This window comes from Camelus ferus, chromosome 7 (assembly GCF_009834535.1).
Source record: "Camelus ferus isolate YT-003-E chromosome 7, BCGSAC_Cfer_1.0, whole genome shotgun sequence".
Taxonomy (NCBI): domain Eukaryota; kingdom Metazoa; phylum Chordata; class Mammalia; order Artiodactyla; family Camelidae; genus Camelus; species Camelus ferus.
The window spans coordinates 2,938,209-2,954,039 of record NC_045702.1 but is presented as its reverse complement, the minus strand read 5'-3'; the positions used below and the strand labels follow the sequence as shown (position 1 = coordinate 2,954,039).

Here is a 15,831-nt window from a genome sequence, read left to right as displayed (position 1 = left end):
TGACATAATTGAAAATAAGAAGTGTTACATGTGCAGCACGGGCTGGGCCCAGACCTGAGTTATTTTTAAGAAGCAAAGCTACATACGTGTCTCATGACTGCAAACCTCAGGCGGCTGGTCATACCCGTGGTTGTCAGCATGGCTCCAAGCCTCCAGGCGGGGAAACGGTGGCAAAGCGGGAGCCACAGAGAAGCCGCTAAAAGTCACCCCTCAGAGCTGCCTCCACAAGAGGACGAGGTGGGAAACGGGCTGGAAACACGCCAGCCCAGTGCCCTGGAGCCTGTGCGCCTGCGGAGCAGACAGTATGAACAGAAACAGCTGCGTTTCAGAAAATCACAGAAACCGAGAAGGCTGAGAAGCATTAAAGCTGGATCGCGCTCGGGACCCGCCACCTGTGTCCTCAGTGAATTTGCAGAGGCTGTGACACCAGGTTCCAGGGCTGCTGTCCCTGCCACGCGGAGCTGACGGCTGGGGTCAGAGGCCTTCCCACCGTGTGTACCGCGTGCCCTTGACGTCAGGTGAAATTAACAAGAACTTTGAGTAACAAGTAGGTTTGAGAAATGGGGACACTGATTTCCTCTCCTGGTTAGTGGGGCTCAGAGCACCTTGTTACTTAGGCCTCTTGGCTGACGGTGGTTACTGCATGTCCTGGGTCTCTTTCCAGCCTGCGGGGCTGCCCAGCGGCGGCAGGGGCTCTTGTCAGGCCCCGAGGTCACCGCTCTGAAGGCTGGATCTCATCACAGACGGCGGGCGGGCGGGCGGCGGGGCCCGCATCCCCGGGCCTCTGGAACGGCCTTGGGGGTCCCCTGAGGGTGTGATTTTTGCACAGTTATTTCCTTGACATTTCCTTCTTCCTCTTAAATGTACGTTTTCCCCCTAAAAATCCCATTTTTGGAGGGCTCCGGGTGGTTGAATTAGTCACCAGAAGCCCCAGTGCTCCCGCGGCTGCGTATAGGGTGGCACAGAACACTGCTGGATTTTCAGGTTTGGGTAACAGCAGGTGTGTGACATCCAGGCTGCCAGACCAAGTCCACCGGACGCCCAGAGCCATGAACCAGGCTTCCTCACTTGCTCGAGATCGTCCCTGGGTTCTTGACTTGACAGAAACGAGAAGGAGCACAGGGGCTTCCTCAGCTTGACCCAGGGCGGGGTGGGGGTGGTCACAGCGTCTAACCCGCTCTGCGCGCCCTTCATCCAAGCCCGTCCTGGCTCTGGCTCTGCGTGAGACCTCCTCGCTGCTTCCAGTAATGTGGGGTTGTGCGTCTGCCTGGACTGTGGCATGAGAGCCATGTCAGCAGCCAGCGTGGCCCAGCATGATGGACAAAAGCCGAGGGCACCACGCGGGGGCAGGCAGGATGGCTGGGTGTTGGCCGGGCACACCTGCCCACAGCTTCTGGGGCAGCTCCAAGAGAGCCGCCCCCTCGCCGGCTCATCCGAGCACAGGCCAGGTGCTGGCCAGGCGCACCTGCCCACAGGCTACGGCCGGGCTGCTCGTGGACTTCACCCCCAGCGCACTTTTCTGAGAACCCTGTTTCAAGACCCCCCCACCAGGCACCAGCGTTGGCCCCAGCGTCCTGGGCTGGGCTCTCCTGGTCCCCGTGGGTCCCGCGTCCCTGCTCACTGTGCGTTTCGTGCTTTCAGGGAGTACTACATCACCATGGTGAAGTGGGCCACCAGCACCAAGGTCGCCGTGAACTGGCTGAGCCGGGCGCAGAACGTGTCCATCCTCACCCTCTGCGACGCCACCACGGGCGTCTGCACCAAGGTACGGGGAGGGGTGGCAGGAGCACCCGCGGGCACCAAGGTCGTCTTTGAGCTGCACACGCGCACGCTCACACACACTCCCCTCCTGGCTGGTCCAGGCCCAGCCTGCCTCCAGGTCTCTGTTTTGGTGCCACCTTGTGGGTGAGTTGGGAACTGCCGCAGACTCAGACTCAGGGCTCCTGCACTCGCCCCCCCCCCCCACGGGTGTGTCACTTCCCTTTCTCCTCGCTGCTGTGTCACACAGGAGCCTCTCCTCACTTTCTAGCTGACACTTGGAGAGGGGAAAGGACTGGCCTGAGGCCCCGGACCCGGCACTGCAGCCTGGCCTGCCCGTTCCAGCGGCTCTGCCGGGGCGGTCGGCACCGTGTCTGACAGGCACCGGTGTGGCCGGCATGTCCCCAGGGCCGCAGGCTGACTTACGGGGCAGTCAGAGGAGGTGAAGGAAAGGGCGAGAAGGGAGAATGAGAATCTGAAGAGAGGCCTGGCGACCCTGAGAAGCAAGGGAGTGACCCACCGCAGCCTCGGCCCCGCAGCGGGCTGCGCCTCGGCCAGGGGCTGCGTCTTCCACACCCCGAGCCCCAAGGGCAGGTCCCCTCGTGTTGGGTAAAGAAATATCAACTCAAATCAGTGGAAAAACTCAGGCCGATCTTTCTGAAGCCCTATTCTGTCCCCAAGTTTTTAGTTTCTCATCTGAGTAGGAAAAAGGCTTACAAAGCAGCCGTGCTGTGGCTGGGAGAGGTGAGTCGAGGCCAGCGCGCTGTCACCGCGGCCCGTGTCCTCACGCGAGCCAGGGAGGTACTTCATCTTCCCGTACGGCTGAGAGCAGGTTCCAGGCTATTCTGCCGGGCTTGCTTGAGGGGAGGGAAGGAAGGAGTGGGCGCTCAGCCAGGCAGCCGGGGGTTGCTCGGGACCCACGTCTCCTCACGTCTGTGCCCTGGTCTTGTGAGCGTGAGCAGTGACACCCGTCTTGTGTGTAGTCCGTGGAGAAGAGAACAGACCCGCGCCACGAGCAGGGCCACGGCGCCGCGGGGGGATGTCGTGTGGCCGAGTAGGTGCTCTCTGTGGTCTGGTTTGATCTTCACTGTGTGTCTTCCCACACTTCCCTGAGGGTTGCTTTTCACACACGTTTTAAGTCCTTTTAACGTCTTGGTCCACCAGAGCTGTGAACTAGAATTTCACACACACACACACACACACACACACACGATTCCCTAGAACAATGCGGCACCTGAGGTTTGCCTTTAAATGGGCGAGGGCCTGGTCAGCGGTGACCATCTAGTGGCCGATGGACACCACCTTCCAGAGGGTTCTCTCCCACCATGGGCTTGTCCTCATTGCCGGGAGAGTCACATTTTTCTAGTTCAGGGACACATGGGTTCAGCTCCGAGTAGGTCGGCCCCTCCCCGAGCGGCCGGGCACGTCTGTGCCGCTGCAGCCGCCGTGCAGGAAATCAGATCTTCCCCGCTGCTCGTCACAGACACAATACGTGGGGGAAAATCCTTTCTCTAACGCTCTTCTTTCATTTCAGAAACACGAGGATGAAAGCGAGGCCTGGCTCCACAGACAGGTAACTGTTCTCTGCGCGACTCCCACATTCTCCGCCTGCATCAGCCACCAGGCCTCCTGGTGTTCACAACATGTCCCATGCGACAGCACCCCCAAGTAGATGCACACCAGGCGCGGCTGTGGCAGGTGGCGTGGCCGCTCAGCCCCACCTCGCCCACACCTCGTGGCCCCTGGAGGAGCCCAGGCCTCTGCCAAGTGGGGCTTGAAAATCCCTGCTCTTGGGAACATGTGATGTTTTTTAAGATCTCAGTGCTTCAGGTTGGCGAGATCCTTTTGGCGAATTGAAGGGGTGAGTCCAAAGAAGTCGTCTGGATTTAACCTACTTATAGAAAGATGAAGTGGCAGACGTTTCTGCTTTTCTCTGCATGGTTTCATGGTTGTCTCCTTGGAGATGGACTCCGCTGTGGCTCAGCTTAAGTCTTCCAGGGACCTGACATCAGAGCCTTCCCACCCCCGACTCGGACAAGAGATGCACGTCAAACAGGCTTCAGGAACTGGAGGATGGAGATGGGCACAGGCCTCCAGCAAAAAAATTACACATCCACCAGAAATAAAACCCTCAGCACTGGTATTTCTGCCATCAGTTCTGTTTTTCTCACCGCACACCCTGAGGGTAGAAAGCACAGGTGGAAACTTTTGGAAGCTAACTTCCTTCTCATCCCACCTAATGGGATGCAAATTGTTTGAAAGTCCTGTGGGAAAACCCTAATCGGATCTGAGTCTCAGAACGACGCTGGGGAGGGCGCAGGCGTCTCCTTTATCGACAGGATAGATTCCACGAATGGCCGCGCTAACTCTGGGCAAAGCAGGCGTCGGCAGTGGCCCCCCGGGAACATTCCAGCAGCTGTGTGCACTTCAGCTCTTCATGGAACGAGCAGCTAGCACAGCCTCGTTGGCTGTGTCGGGGCGGCGGCCTTGTGAATGGACCTGCTGCCTCCAAATACACCTTTCCCTGCGCTTTGCCAGCCTGAGACGGGGAGGGACGGCCGCCTGGGGCCACGTGTCTTCCCTCGTCCAAGCATGGGTGCCAAGCCCATGCTAAGAAATAGCAGGAGTGAGAGGGTGCCTGGCATCTGGAAGCACCGAGCGGGGCCTGTGCCTGAGTCACGCTGAGGAGTTCGTTATCACCCGGACCGGTGATGGGAACACAGCTGTCAGAAGTAACGTCGTGACCTTCCTCTCATCACCAGACAGAACGCCGGAGAGACTGAAACAAAAGGATCAGAAGAAACAGCCATTCTCTGCAGAGGCATCTGTTCAGCTGACACGGTGGATCGTTCCAGGCGCCGTGGCTGGTGGATTTCCCAAACACGAGCCCACCGCCTCCGCTGAGCACATGTCACAGCGTGTCAGCGGCTTCAAGGCTGAACAGGGCTCCCCGGTGTGGACACGGCGTGTGTTCATCCGTGGGTGACCTTGCGTCACTCCTCGCCAGCTCCGCAGACTGGCCGCAGGACACTCATCGCCCACGTGAGAAGCCCGGCCTGGCGCAGGGTGACGGCCTGCATTTGGGAAACCAGATCTTTCCAAGCAAAATCAAGTCAGCACTACAAAGTAGCATAAAGTAAAAGTATCATTCTTACACTTTGAAAATGTAACCTTTAAAGCGCTCACTAGGCAACAGCTGACGTTTTCACAACAGCCGCTGACAGACCTTTCACGCTGCCTGGAGCCTCAGACGCGATGTCTGGAAGAGGAGCCGTGTCCTCGAGGGCGGTGCTTTCCCTGCCCAGGTTCGGCCAGCGACCCCCACCCCCGCCAGGTGGGCACGGCCCCAGCCGGGGCCGTGCGGAGCCTGCACCTCTGTGCACCACTCAGCTCGTCTCTGCCTGTCCCTGCGGGTGCCGTGGGCAGCAGGAAATCCAATTTCAAACAGTTCCTCATGACATTCCTTTTGAAGAGGCTTTTCATAAAGGGATCTGTGGGCCCTATTTCTCAATAATAATTGGTATTGTTTCCACCTCCTCCAAGACACCACGAGGTCCTGGAGGGCGAGTTGGGAATTTATTTAAGGCCACTCACTACCTGGCTCCAGAGAAACTGCTGACAGCTTCATGAGGCTCGTCCACCACTGAGGGGTCACGGAGGCTCACGCCAGCCGCCCAGGGCAGTGTCGTCGGAGCAGCAGCCTGGAGTGTGTAAAGTTCTGTCACCCTCAGGGAGACCCAGTCCACAAAGACCTTTGGGTCTGCTGACCACTTGTGGCCAGGGGAACGGGGTGGGCGAGGGCAATCCGGGGGCCGTCGTCTGAGCCTCCACCACCCCCGTCTTTCCCGAGGCCTCAGCGTGGATCCCCTCAAAAGATTCGCCTTGAGCCAACGTGAAGAGGGTTCCGGCATATGAAGACCCACCAAGTTCCCTCTCCTCTAGGAACGTTCCGGAGAAATAGGCTGCCCCTCCACACACTTACCATCACTGCTGTGTGAGCTTCGAAGTCGTCCTGGGGCAGACCTGCTAGGAGCCCTGCGGGCCCTTGGCCAGGAGGGGGAGGACCCAGGACCTGCCTTCGTGTTTGGAGAGTCATCCCTCAGGTCAATTTCTGACACTCCTTCTTTAACCAAAATTTTGTTTTTGTGATTTCGAAATTCAGGCAGGGAGACTGGGCAACATGAATGTACCCGAGCTGTGGGAAGAATTGGCAGAAAGGCTACAAATCGCTCACGAAGAATCTCTCACCAATAAAAACGGACTCATTCTTCACAGATCTGCTCTGATGGAGGTGGAAACCAGGCATCGCGTGTGATAAATGCTCTGGTCCCCAGGAGATCAAAAATGTTTCCCCTCAAATCCAGGAGAGTCAGAACCAGGATTAAAATCCAGCTTTCCTAGTCAAAAAACACTGCACTTCTTTGCTAAAAATACACTGACTGCACGAAAAACCAAGTCTCAGAGAGGTTCAAAGGCTGGTCCCTCACACCTGCCTTGGGCTGTTCCCAGGATCACTGTAAAGACAGCATTGCAATACCTGAGGCCTTCTCGGTGTAAAAATAATGCTTCTGGCTAGAATTAATTATTTATTACATTTATTCAGAGTATTTTTCTCTGCCCAAAGCGCAAACATTTCCCCAGAAAACTGAAGCAATACTGTGGTATCCATCCTGCGGTTAGCAAATAAAAATCCATTTAAAAAGCCAGGTTTACTGCTGGTTTTTCCATTTCCTCTGTTTTTAAATACCATGCTTCCAACTCTAAATAGAAAAATAAATATTTGCAGATTAAAGGTTTCATTTTCCTGCAGATATTCATGAAGATTAAATGTCACTTTAATCACATGTTGGTTTATTTCTCTGGGCATAGCATATTTGCATGTACTCACTCCCTGCAGGGAAATGAGTTTTCCTTGTGCCAGCTGGGGTTTATTTACCATTTGTTCCCATCCGCGTTAGCGTGGAGCTCCTTGAGTCAGAAAATGTAGATCTCAGCCAACTAATTGGTGTTCACGGATGGAAACGTTCAAGCTGAAGCTTCAGAGAGGCTGAGATGCCACCAAAGCAAAATCCCTTTTTGGTCCATCAAGGCGACAGGCAACCCGCAGGGGGCTGGCTGGGGGCCGAGCAGCGGCTTCTCAGCTTTTGGGGGGCCGGGCGAGATGGCAACACGCTCAGGGGCCAACTGTGAATCCAGCCTGGAGTTCTCTCCCCCAGGGAAAACTGGGGGTGCCGGTGTTGTTTCCCGGGGAAACTGACCTTACATCCAAGCCCGCCTGCACCTCCGGTGCCCGTGTGGTAACCACGCAGTAAGCCCCGCGCGGACCCAGGAGGGCAGTGAGCTGCCACCCATGTCTCAGAAGGTGCGGGGCCCGCCCTTGTTGGCTGGAGCTTTTTTCTTTCCTCTCATCTCCTCGGTGGGCTGTTTAGTATGAGGTGGATTTTATTAAGTAGAAGAACAAAAGACAGGACTGAAAGAATAGAATTCTTTCTTAGGACCGGGTTTGGGGGTATCCGGCATTCTGTTCTTTATGGGAGAGAACACACTGCCCTGGAGAATCTTCCGCGCGCCCTGGATTTGAGCGGCCGTGGTGAAGCGGGAGCCCTGGCCCGCGCTGTCCGCGCGCCGGGTCCCTGGTCAGCCATGGGCCTGGTGCTCTGTAAACCCGGAGGCCTGTCCACCTGCCTCTGCTTAGACTGTTGCCTCTGAATTCCTCATTTTCTCGTAGAAAACTGGGGTTTGACTCAGGATTCCCAAGGAGAGGGAAGGCCCCATGCAGCGTTCACCCTCTCAGCCGCGTCTCTCGCTGGAAATGACACAAAGTGTATCTCAGAATGTATTTTAGCCCGGCCCAACATCCTCAAAACCGAATGAAGCATCTTATAGACTCACTCATTGGCTTTCGTCCACAGAACGAAGAGCCCGTGTTCTCCAAGGACGGCCGGAAGTTCTTCTTCGTCAGAGCCATCCCGCAGGGAGGTCAGGGGAAGTTTTACCACATCACCGTGTCCTCGTCCCAGGTGCGTCCCGCTAGTTCCCAGCTCTGCTCTGCTGCCCTGGTGACAGTCCCCAGTGGCCGAGCGCTGGGTGTACTTGTCATCTTTGAGGTCCCCAAAGTGAAGCCGGCACTGAAACTAGGAGGAGGGGCCGCACAGGGCACTCGTGAGACAGCTGTCCTGACCGGGGCTCAAAAACACGAGTGATGCTTCTGATAACTTCAGAGGGGACTCAGGGCCACTGTTGGGTCTGAGCCCCAGGATGGAGGTAGACAACTTTGCCCGTCCTGTCCTGTCGGCCTTTCCTTTGTCCGCTGGGTGCTCGGGGCCCGGCCCAGGGCACTCACGGCCCCTCGTGGTCCAGCTCCAGGGCATCCCACCTGCACGGTTAGCCAGCCAGACGCAGCGCCCTGCTCTCTGCTGCAGCCATGGGTGGGCCCTTCTGGCGGGATGAGGGCAGGGAGTGTTGAGCTGCACACCTGGGAATTAGAGAAAGCACACAGCCCGGGGAACGCGCCTCCTGCAGAGCACGCGCCCCGGGCAGCCTGCGCACCTCCCCGCCGGGTGGTCCCGGGGGCTGTGCCTCCGGGGAGCCCTGCCCTTGGGAGGAAGGTGGAGGGGCCGTGGCCCTCCCGTCAGCACCACCCTCGTCCTCGGTGTGGGTTCCACGTCGAAGCAGTCAAAGGCTTTTTGGGATCAGGGCATGTGAATACAATTTTACTTTTAAGAAGTTATCAAAAATATTCTGTGGATATAAAGTAGAAGATTCATATTCAAAATATGACCCACAAGACAGTTTCAAAAGGAAAATTCCCTGAATGGCCCACATAGAATGGCTTTGATGGAGCACGAACAGAAACTCGGCCCTGGCTCGGTCAGTGACCGGGGTCACTAGGACTCAGAGGCTCAGATGCGGATATTTCAGCTTTCAGTCCACTGAGCCACGTGACTTGGAGAATGTTTGCAGACCGGCTGCCATTGGTCCCCGTTCTGCAGCCGGCACGCTGGCCCCAGATTTCTGTGTTCTCTTATTTGGGATCACGTCAATCAGAATTTAAAGTGTTTAGATGTTTTCATTCGGCCCACCTCAGACTCATCCACGTGCCCGGCATTTGCTAAGTGCCCCTTAGATGCCCAGCAGGGAAGCAGGCCCCACCCACCCGGAAGGCCCCTCTCCGCAGGAGCCCCTTGGACCCCCGCTGTCCTCCAGGATCCCCCATGCACCCAGCTTATCCCGCCTGGTCCCAGTCCGGCTCCCCACAGGCCCTCCCTTCTCCTGAGTCCCCCGATTCTGGGGTCACCCCCCCACAGCGTGTGTCTCAGGCCCTTTGCCTGATTGGACACCATCCATCTCGCACCTGCTCCTGGAGCAGCTGCACTCAGAACCGCCTTGGCGCCTCCACCCCTCTCAGATCACACCGCTCCTGCCAAAGACGGTGGGCTTTCCTCCTCCTGTTATGACTTATTGTCGTAGTTGCTCTACTCCGGGAGGCATGTAGGGAGACACAGTGTGTGCAGACGTGCAGCGCTCAGTAAAGTGTTTCCAGACCTCCTTGCGAATAACAGCAGAGTGGCCGAGAGCCCAGATGTGCACCCAGCCCCCTCCCTCCCCCTTTCCTTCCTTCACTCTCTCTATTCCTGTTTCATCCACTCCCCCGCAGTCCTCTCCTCCCTCCCTCCCTGCCCCCTACAGTAACGACCACTGATTAGACTTACAGATTGTAAAGGAGCCATCTCAGCGGCGTGCCAGGCGCTGACTCCTGGGACCCAGGGCTCCAAGTGGGACTCTCTGGGCACAGAGAAGGGGGCTGCGGCCTGGGGGTGGTCAGATGGAGGCCAGCTCGGAGGACAGGATAAGGCGGGGCGGGGGGTGGGGGCAGGCACCCACCCTCTCCCCCACACTTAATATCGGAGGCCCCGGGGCTGAGCAGCCAGGCTGGGGTCCAGTCCTCCCTCTCCGTGTCCTGTGTGTGTTTCAGCCCAACAGCAGCAATGACAACATTCAGTCCATCACGTCCGGGGACTGGGACGTGACCAGGATCCTGTCCTACGATGAGACGCGGAATAAGATGTGAGTGAGCCCGCCCTGTCCCAGACCCCCGCTGAGTGGCCCCACCTCCTGTGCTCGCAGGGCAAGCCCAGGGCCTCGCCTTTCCCTCTCAGCCTAGGTCACGTCGTCCCGGTTCCTCCATGAAAACCTGTGTTAGGTTCCTGCCCGCCAGCCCCACGTCCAGAGCCGCAGGTCCTAATGGCCACGTGGGGCCACGCGGACCCCCGGGCCTTCGCAGGTCCCCGCAGGAGCTTCGTGGTGAGCGCTGCCTCGTTCACAGCGGCTCCCTGATCCAGGGTCATGACTTCCCCACTTCAGAGGCAAATAAGCCAAGACAGACCAACAGTTAAGTGTTCGGTCAGTAACAGGAGGCTCTGGGATTCAACTCAGGCGGTGGGAGTCCAGGCAGGGCGCTGTTCAGCCCCGGTCACGGACCAGAGCCAGGGCTCCGCACACAGGGTCCGGGGTGGGAGTCAGCCCACCCGAGTTGTGGAATCGGGCTGTGTGTCTGGACCTGTAGCGAGAGTTCTCGGGTCCTCACCCGCCAGAAGGTTAATCCTATACAGAAACCCAGGCCTCCGAGCCCAAGTGTACACACCCCACCCCACAGCAGGGCCCCGCCGGCGACGCAGGCTCACCTGGGGCCGGGGGAGGTCTGCAGCGGCGTGTCCCTCGGCCCGTGAATGTGTGGCCATCCCCAGTCCGGCCCGCCCACGTGAAGCTGGCCCCGGGGAGGGGGCGTTGCTCATTGTGGGCCCAGGGAACAGCGCACGTCCCTGGAAAGGTCAGTGTGTAAAATGAAAACCTGCCCTGAAGCCACCTGACTGCTGTGCACCTGCTGGTCTCTGCAGCTACTTCCTCAGCACGGAGGACCTGCCGAGGAGGCGCCAGCTCTACAGGTACGCCCGCTGGCCTCCCACGGAGGGCTCGGCGCTGCAGCCGCCCCGCGGCAGTACCGGGGCGGGGGGGGGGGCGCAGGGAAGACCCCCACCTCGACAGGTGTCTCCGCGGCCTGGAGGGAAAGGCCAAACGTGCTGAGGCCACCGCGTCTAAGGCTGTATTGTATTTCTCCGCTTTTGTCAAATTGAGTTCTCCCCGTCGCTTGCTTTCTTCTCATGGTAGCAGGTGGGGCTCTAACAGGCTTCCACCTTCAGTCAGACTGACGTGGGGGGTTACCCCCAGTGGGGTTTTTCTCAGAGGGGAGTCGAGTTCGGGCACATGCCGGCAGGCTGGGGTGCAGGCCGGCCTGAACCCAGGCTGACGTGATGTGGGACGTTGGTCGGATTCCCAGATCTCGAGGTGGCGGAGGGGTGACCTCTGCGTCATGGAGAAGGACTAGGCGCGTCCAGGGTCTGTCCCTCCTCGGAGTCAGTGCTGTCGCCTGCCCTGTCTCCCCAGTCGCTCTGCTCGTGAGAGAAGGTTTGGGGTCTGCAGTGCGCTTCTCCCCGGGAGCTTTCTGCTGGTGGGCCGGCTGGACAGGGGGCGGCCTGTTATCTCCGATGCCTTCTGGACGGGAAGGAGGTGGCGGCTGGTTACTGCGCACACGCACACGGGCCACCTGAGAGGCCTCTGTTCTGCGTGGGCCTCGCGGTCTGGGCTGGGCCCACGCCCGGTCTCCCCTCCCCCCACTGCCGGGAGGTGGGCGGAGGCCTGTCAGGTGCACGACTGCCCCCCCGCCCCCGCCGGTCCCTGTGCTGAGTCAGGAGAAGCCCAGCAAATCCACGTGGTTGTAGCTTTGCTTCTCCCTGTGGGCTGTCCGTCACTGCTCGTCCACCAGGATGACCCCATCAGTCCCATCACCACGTTAGTAGGAGACTGAGGCAGACCACGCTGACGCGTACTCTGAGGGGGCCGAGCTCTCCCCCCGGAACGTCTTCACTCTCGTGGGCAGTTTTCACGTTAGAATTCTTCCCACGCCAAGTGCTCGGACAAGGGCTGCTTCCAGGTTTATTGAAAGATACCTCGGTCTCTCTTAACTTTCAGAAACACATGTTAGGCCTCCTTGACGTGAAGTCATGGTTGCTCAGAGTGGCCCGGGTGGCAGCTTCAAGTAGGCCCCTCCTGCTCTTGGCCACTGAGTGAGAACCTCCTCTCACCATGACTCTGGCTTTGGAAGCAGCCGGAGCCCAGCTCAGCTGGTGTTTCCCTGCCTGTCCTCCCCTGGCAGCCGGCCCTCGGAGGGGGGTCAGAGGCCCAGACACACAGCTACTGTCCCCAGAGTGCTAACTGCTGGCTCAGGTCCTAGAACATGCTAGAAGTAATGCCGCACACACTCTCTCCCCAACCAGGCCCAGGCTGGGGCTAGAACACCTCCCGTGAAGCGGGTGCTCAGGGGCTCCTGCCCGTGGGGGGACTGGGGCTCAGGACGGCTCGGGGGGAGGGGACAACAGAGCCAGGCGCTTCCGGTGGTCCGCAGGGAGACGGGGGAGCCCGGGGAGCCCATGGGAAGGGTGCCCCAGGACAGCTTTGCAGGGGAGCGGCCAGTGGCTGGAAACACAGAGCTGGGAGACACGGGTCTGGCCACGGTGACCGTCCCCCCGTCCCTGCAGCGCCAACACCGTGGGCAACTTCAACCGGCAGTGCCTCTCCTGCGACCTGGTGGACAACTGCACCTACTTCAACGCCGCCTTCAGCCCCGGCGCCGACTTCTTCCTGCTCACATGCGAAGGTGAGTGCCTGGCCGGGCCTCAGCCTCCCCTTGGGCCGCCGCTGCCGGGCCCGGCGGCCCGTGCTGCTGGGGGGGCGCTGTCAGGGGCGCTGCTGGGGGGCACTGGCGGGGGCACCCCCACCCAGGGCAGGTGAGGGGTCGGCTCCCGGGAGCCGCGTCTGCCGTGGGGCGCGTTACTGATACTTCACTTCTTATAAAGGTGTACAGCTTCCTGTGGGTCAAGCCATTTAATCCCGGTGTTTGCCTCCATTTTCCTTTTAAAACAATGTACCTTACATGGTGATGAACGTAGGCCGTCTCTAAAGGTAAGAAAACAATGTCAAGGATCCTTAAGCATATTAAAGAATTGCGATTGTGTAAAAGAAGACTCAGGGGGAAAATTATTTCCCCATGGCCCCAGGCATGGATAATTTATCCCAAACTTCAGAACGTCCTGGACCACGCCATGGGCGTATGCAGAACAGTAGGCCACGCCCCGTAATGGACACAAGGAGATGTCGTTGCGTCTTGTCGTATCTTGAAAAGATAAGACGGGAACCCTCGGAAAGGTAAAAATAATAAATATGGTTGTAACGAAATATGTCTCAAAGAAGGGCTTGATCTGCTGAGATCACCTCAAGGAATGAAACCATGCCGCAGGCGGAGACGGACGGACACCAGGAGCAGTTCCGTCCTCCGAGTCTCGGGCAAGGAGCAAGCCCATCGGAGCTGCGTCTCTGGTAACCATTCAGGAGCTCCAGACCCCATCCTGCTGTCACCAGCAATGTCAGCTAGAATCCTGAACAGTCGCAGGACGGGAAGGCGCAGCCCGCTTGGCGCCACGCTCAGTCCCGGACACTCTCCTGTAACGGATAGGGGGGCGGGCATGTGTTGGGGGCCGGCGGCGTCTGACATGCAGCCTTAGCCCCACCCCCTCGGACACAGCTTTTCTTACCAGACTCCTCTTCTGCCGGTGAGACCTGCTGCCCCCCGGGGACCTTCCTGAAGTGACAGCTTAGGAAGATGCAGAGATTTCTGGGGCACAGAGACTGGGAAAACGTGGCCAGAGACCACAGTCTGACAGGAGCAGCGTAACCAGAGGTCTGAAGTCTGACCTCCAGAAGGAGGAAGTGGCTTTAAAACGTGCAAGGTCGTGATAAGCAACAGAAGGGAAAATCGAAGAATGGCTAACTGGGAGCGCGGACGTGGGCACCCTTTGGAAGGTCTGTCAAAGAGGGCAGATGTCAAGTTCCAGAAGTGGGTTTAAACACGAGGCAGAGAGTGAGCGGGGGCTTCAAGGCCACACTGTCACCGGTCGAGGAGGTGACGACTGAATCTGGTTCTTGGGTTCTCACTGACCCTCACTAGCACATGCTCCGTGTGGCCCTCTGTCACAAATCCAGCATCTTGTCTGTGACAAGCCCCTCCCCCGCCTCCTGAGGCAGCCAGAAGGTCCCTGTGAGTCCAGCCGGGGCTTCTCGCTCTGGATGTGGTCAGAATGGCCTCGTTCCGAGGACAGCGGCCCCCTGTGCCCAGTTTCCACAGAGCTCTGGCCCTGGGCCGACGCTGAAAGGCTGGATTCAGGCAAGGAAGCACCTGTGTCCCGTGCGCTGAACACAAACACGGCTCCCTCGTCGGGAGGCCACGTGGATGGTGTGTCTGGAGAACACTGCACGGACTTCCCGTCCTGGTGTCCGTCCGTCCTGAGGCGGGAGTAACATTTCTTTTCATGTTTATGCCCCAGCCAGTCCGGGGACGTTTTCTATCCGTAAAGCTGCTTGTGCTGTGGTCTGCGAACACTGCATGTGAAGAGACCAGTCCTCGGTGGTCACTGTGAAGGAGAACGAAGCAAAGAACGGGTACAGACAGCCTGGGTCACCTGCACAGCTGAGGACACCACAATCTCCGCCTCAGGAGGGAGGGATGCCCCCAAGCATACCTCGCCCCCCCATAACGGAGCAGACCCGCAGAGCTCAGGGTGGGAAGGTCTGAGTCTCCAGCCCCTGCTTCGTCTTATCAAGAAACGTGAGCCTTAACCCATGGTGCTGTCACCTCGGGATTTTCCGAATCGTTCAAAACCTGTTTAGGTATTCAGCCTGCTGCCTCACACGTGAGCACAGACCAGCCCTCCTCCCGGCAGAGCTGCTCTTTGAAAAATCTTTCATTGTAACCTGTTTTCTGGCTAATGTAACTTGAATGTCAAAATCCACCTCCTCCCCAAAAACCTAATCAAAACCCCATTTTAAAAAAGGGATCGTCTAGAAAGACATAAACTTACAAAGACAACAAAGTGGATGAAATGAGAGCAGCTGCCCCCCTTGACAGCTTCCAGCTTGTCACTTGGACACAGTTCCAGCGATGAGTGCCTTAGTCCCCCCGGAAGTCAGATCCTGATGCCGCAGACCCCCGTTCCCCCCACAGGCACTGGCGGCAGCAGCCATCAGGGACGGCAAAGGGGGCTGAACGACAGTTCAGAAACAGCAATGATTCCGCCCGGCTGGACTGCTGGCTGCACTTGCCCCTGCCAGGGTCGGCGCCCCCCCCCCCCAGCAGCTCTGCGTCCCCGCACTCAGCCACGCGGACAACCGCAGCAGCGAGGGCAGGAGCCCTTCCTTTTTAGGCCGAGGGGAATGTGAGAGCAGTTTGACGGTGCTCTTTGGTGAGTTAGGGAGAGGAGGTCTGAACGCTCCCACATTTAAGATTGTTTGGACGTCAGGGAGGGAAGTGGGCGTACTCAGTGTGGGCAGAGCCGGGGTTCCCGTCCAGGGATCCAGTAACCCGGACAAGGTGGACGCCGAGTAGCGGGAATGGCCAATCAGAGCAGACAAGCCGTCGCATCATGTTAGTACTTACTTTTTCCCCCAAATCTTTGATTTAATAAAATAACTTAACTTTAAAAAAAAGACTATTGGCACATAATTCATACATAATCTTAAAATAAGAGGGAGACATAATCTCAGGATAAGAACGCATCACTTAAACTGAATGCACTTAACCTGATTTTTTTTCGTTTTTATTAGGTACTGTTACAGTTTGACTGCACATATACAGTATGTTGCATGTAAATACATAGTATACTGCGCATATAATTTACATATATGTTCTGTTCACTGTTTCTAAGAATGTTTAGACCTTTAGCTTTTTAAACTTAGTTATCAATGGAGTAAAGCTAACCACAATATAAGAATTAATTCAAAAAGATACACGCACCCTGCTACTAACAGCAACATTATTTATAATTGCCAAGATGTGGAAACACCCTAAGCGCATCGCGTTAGTCCTCAAGGGCTGGGATAAGGGCTGGGATCATGGCAGCTGGGAATGGTGACAGCCCCGTCCAAACCTGCTCATCTTCTTGCTTTCTGTGGACCTTCCATTTT

General features: G+C 57.7%; 1 protein-coding gene across 5 annotated transcripts in view; it reads left to right on the top strand.

Annotated features, from left to right (window-relative positions):
* The window catches only part of DPP6 (dipeptidyl peptidase like 6), an 846,041-nt gene that overhangs the window by 775,185 nt on the left and 55,025 nt on the right, over positions 1-15,831 (top strand). For all 5 annotated transcript variants that reach the window (XM_032483043.1, XM_032483045.1, XM_032483041.1 and 2 more), the window contains exons 11-16: positions 1,642-1,765; positions 3,293-3,331; positions 7,671-7,778; positions 9,734-9,825; positions 10,656-10,703; positions 12,354-12,472. In XM_032483043.1, coding sequence (XP_032338934.1) covers positions 1,642-1,765; positions 3,293-3,331; positions 7,671-7,778; positions 9,734-9,825; positions 10,656-10,703; positions 12,354-12,472 — 530 coding nt within the window. The remainder of the gene's footprint in view (positions 1-1,641; positions 1,766-3,292; positions 3,332-7,670; positions 7,779-9,733; positions 9,826-10,655; positions 10,704-12,353; positions 12,473-15,831) is intronic.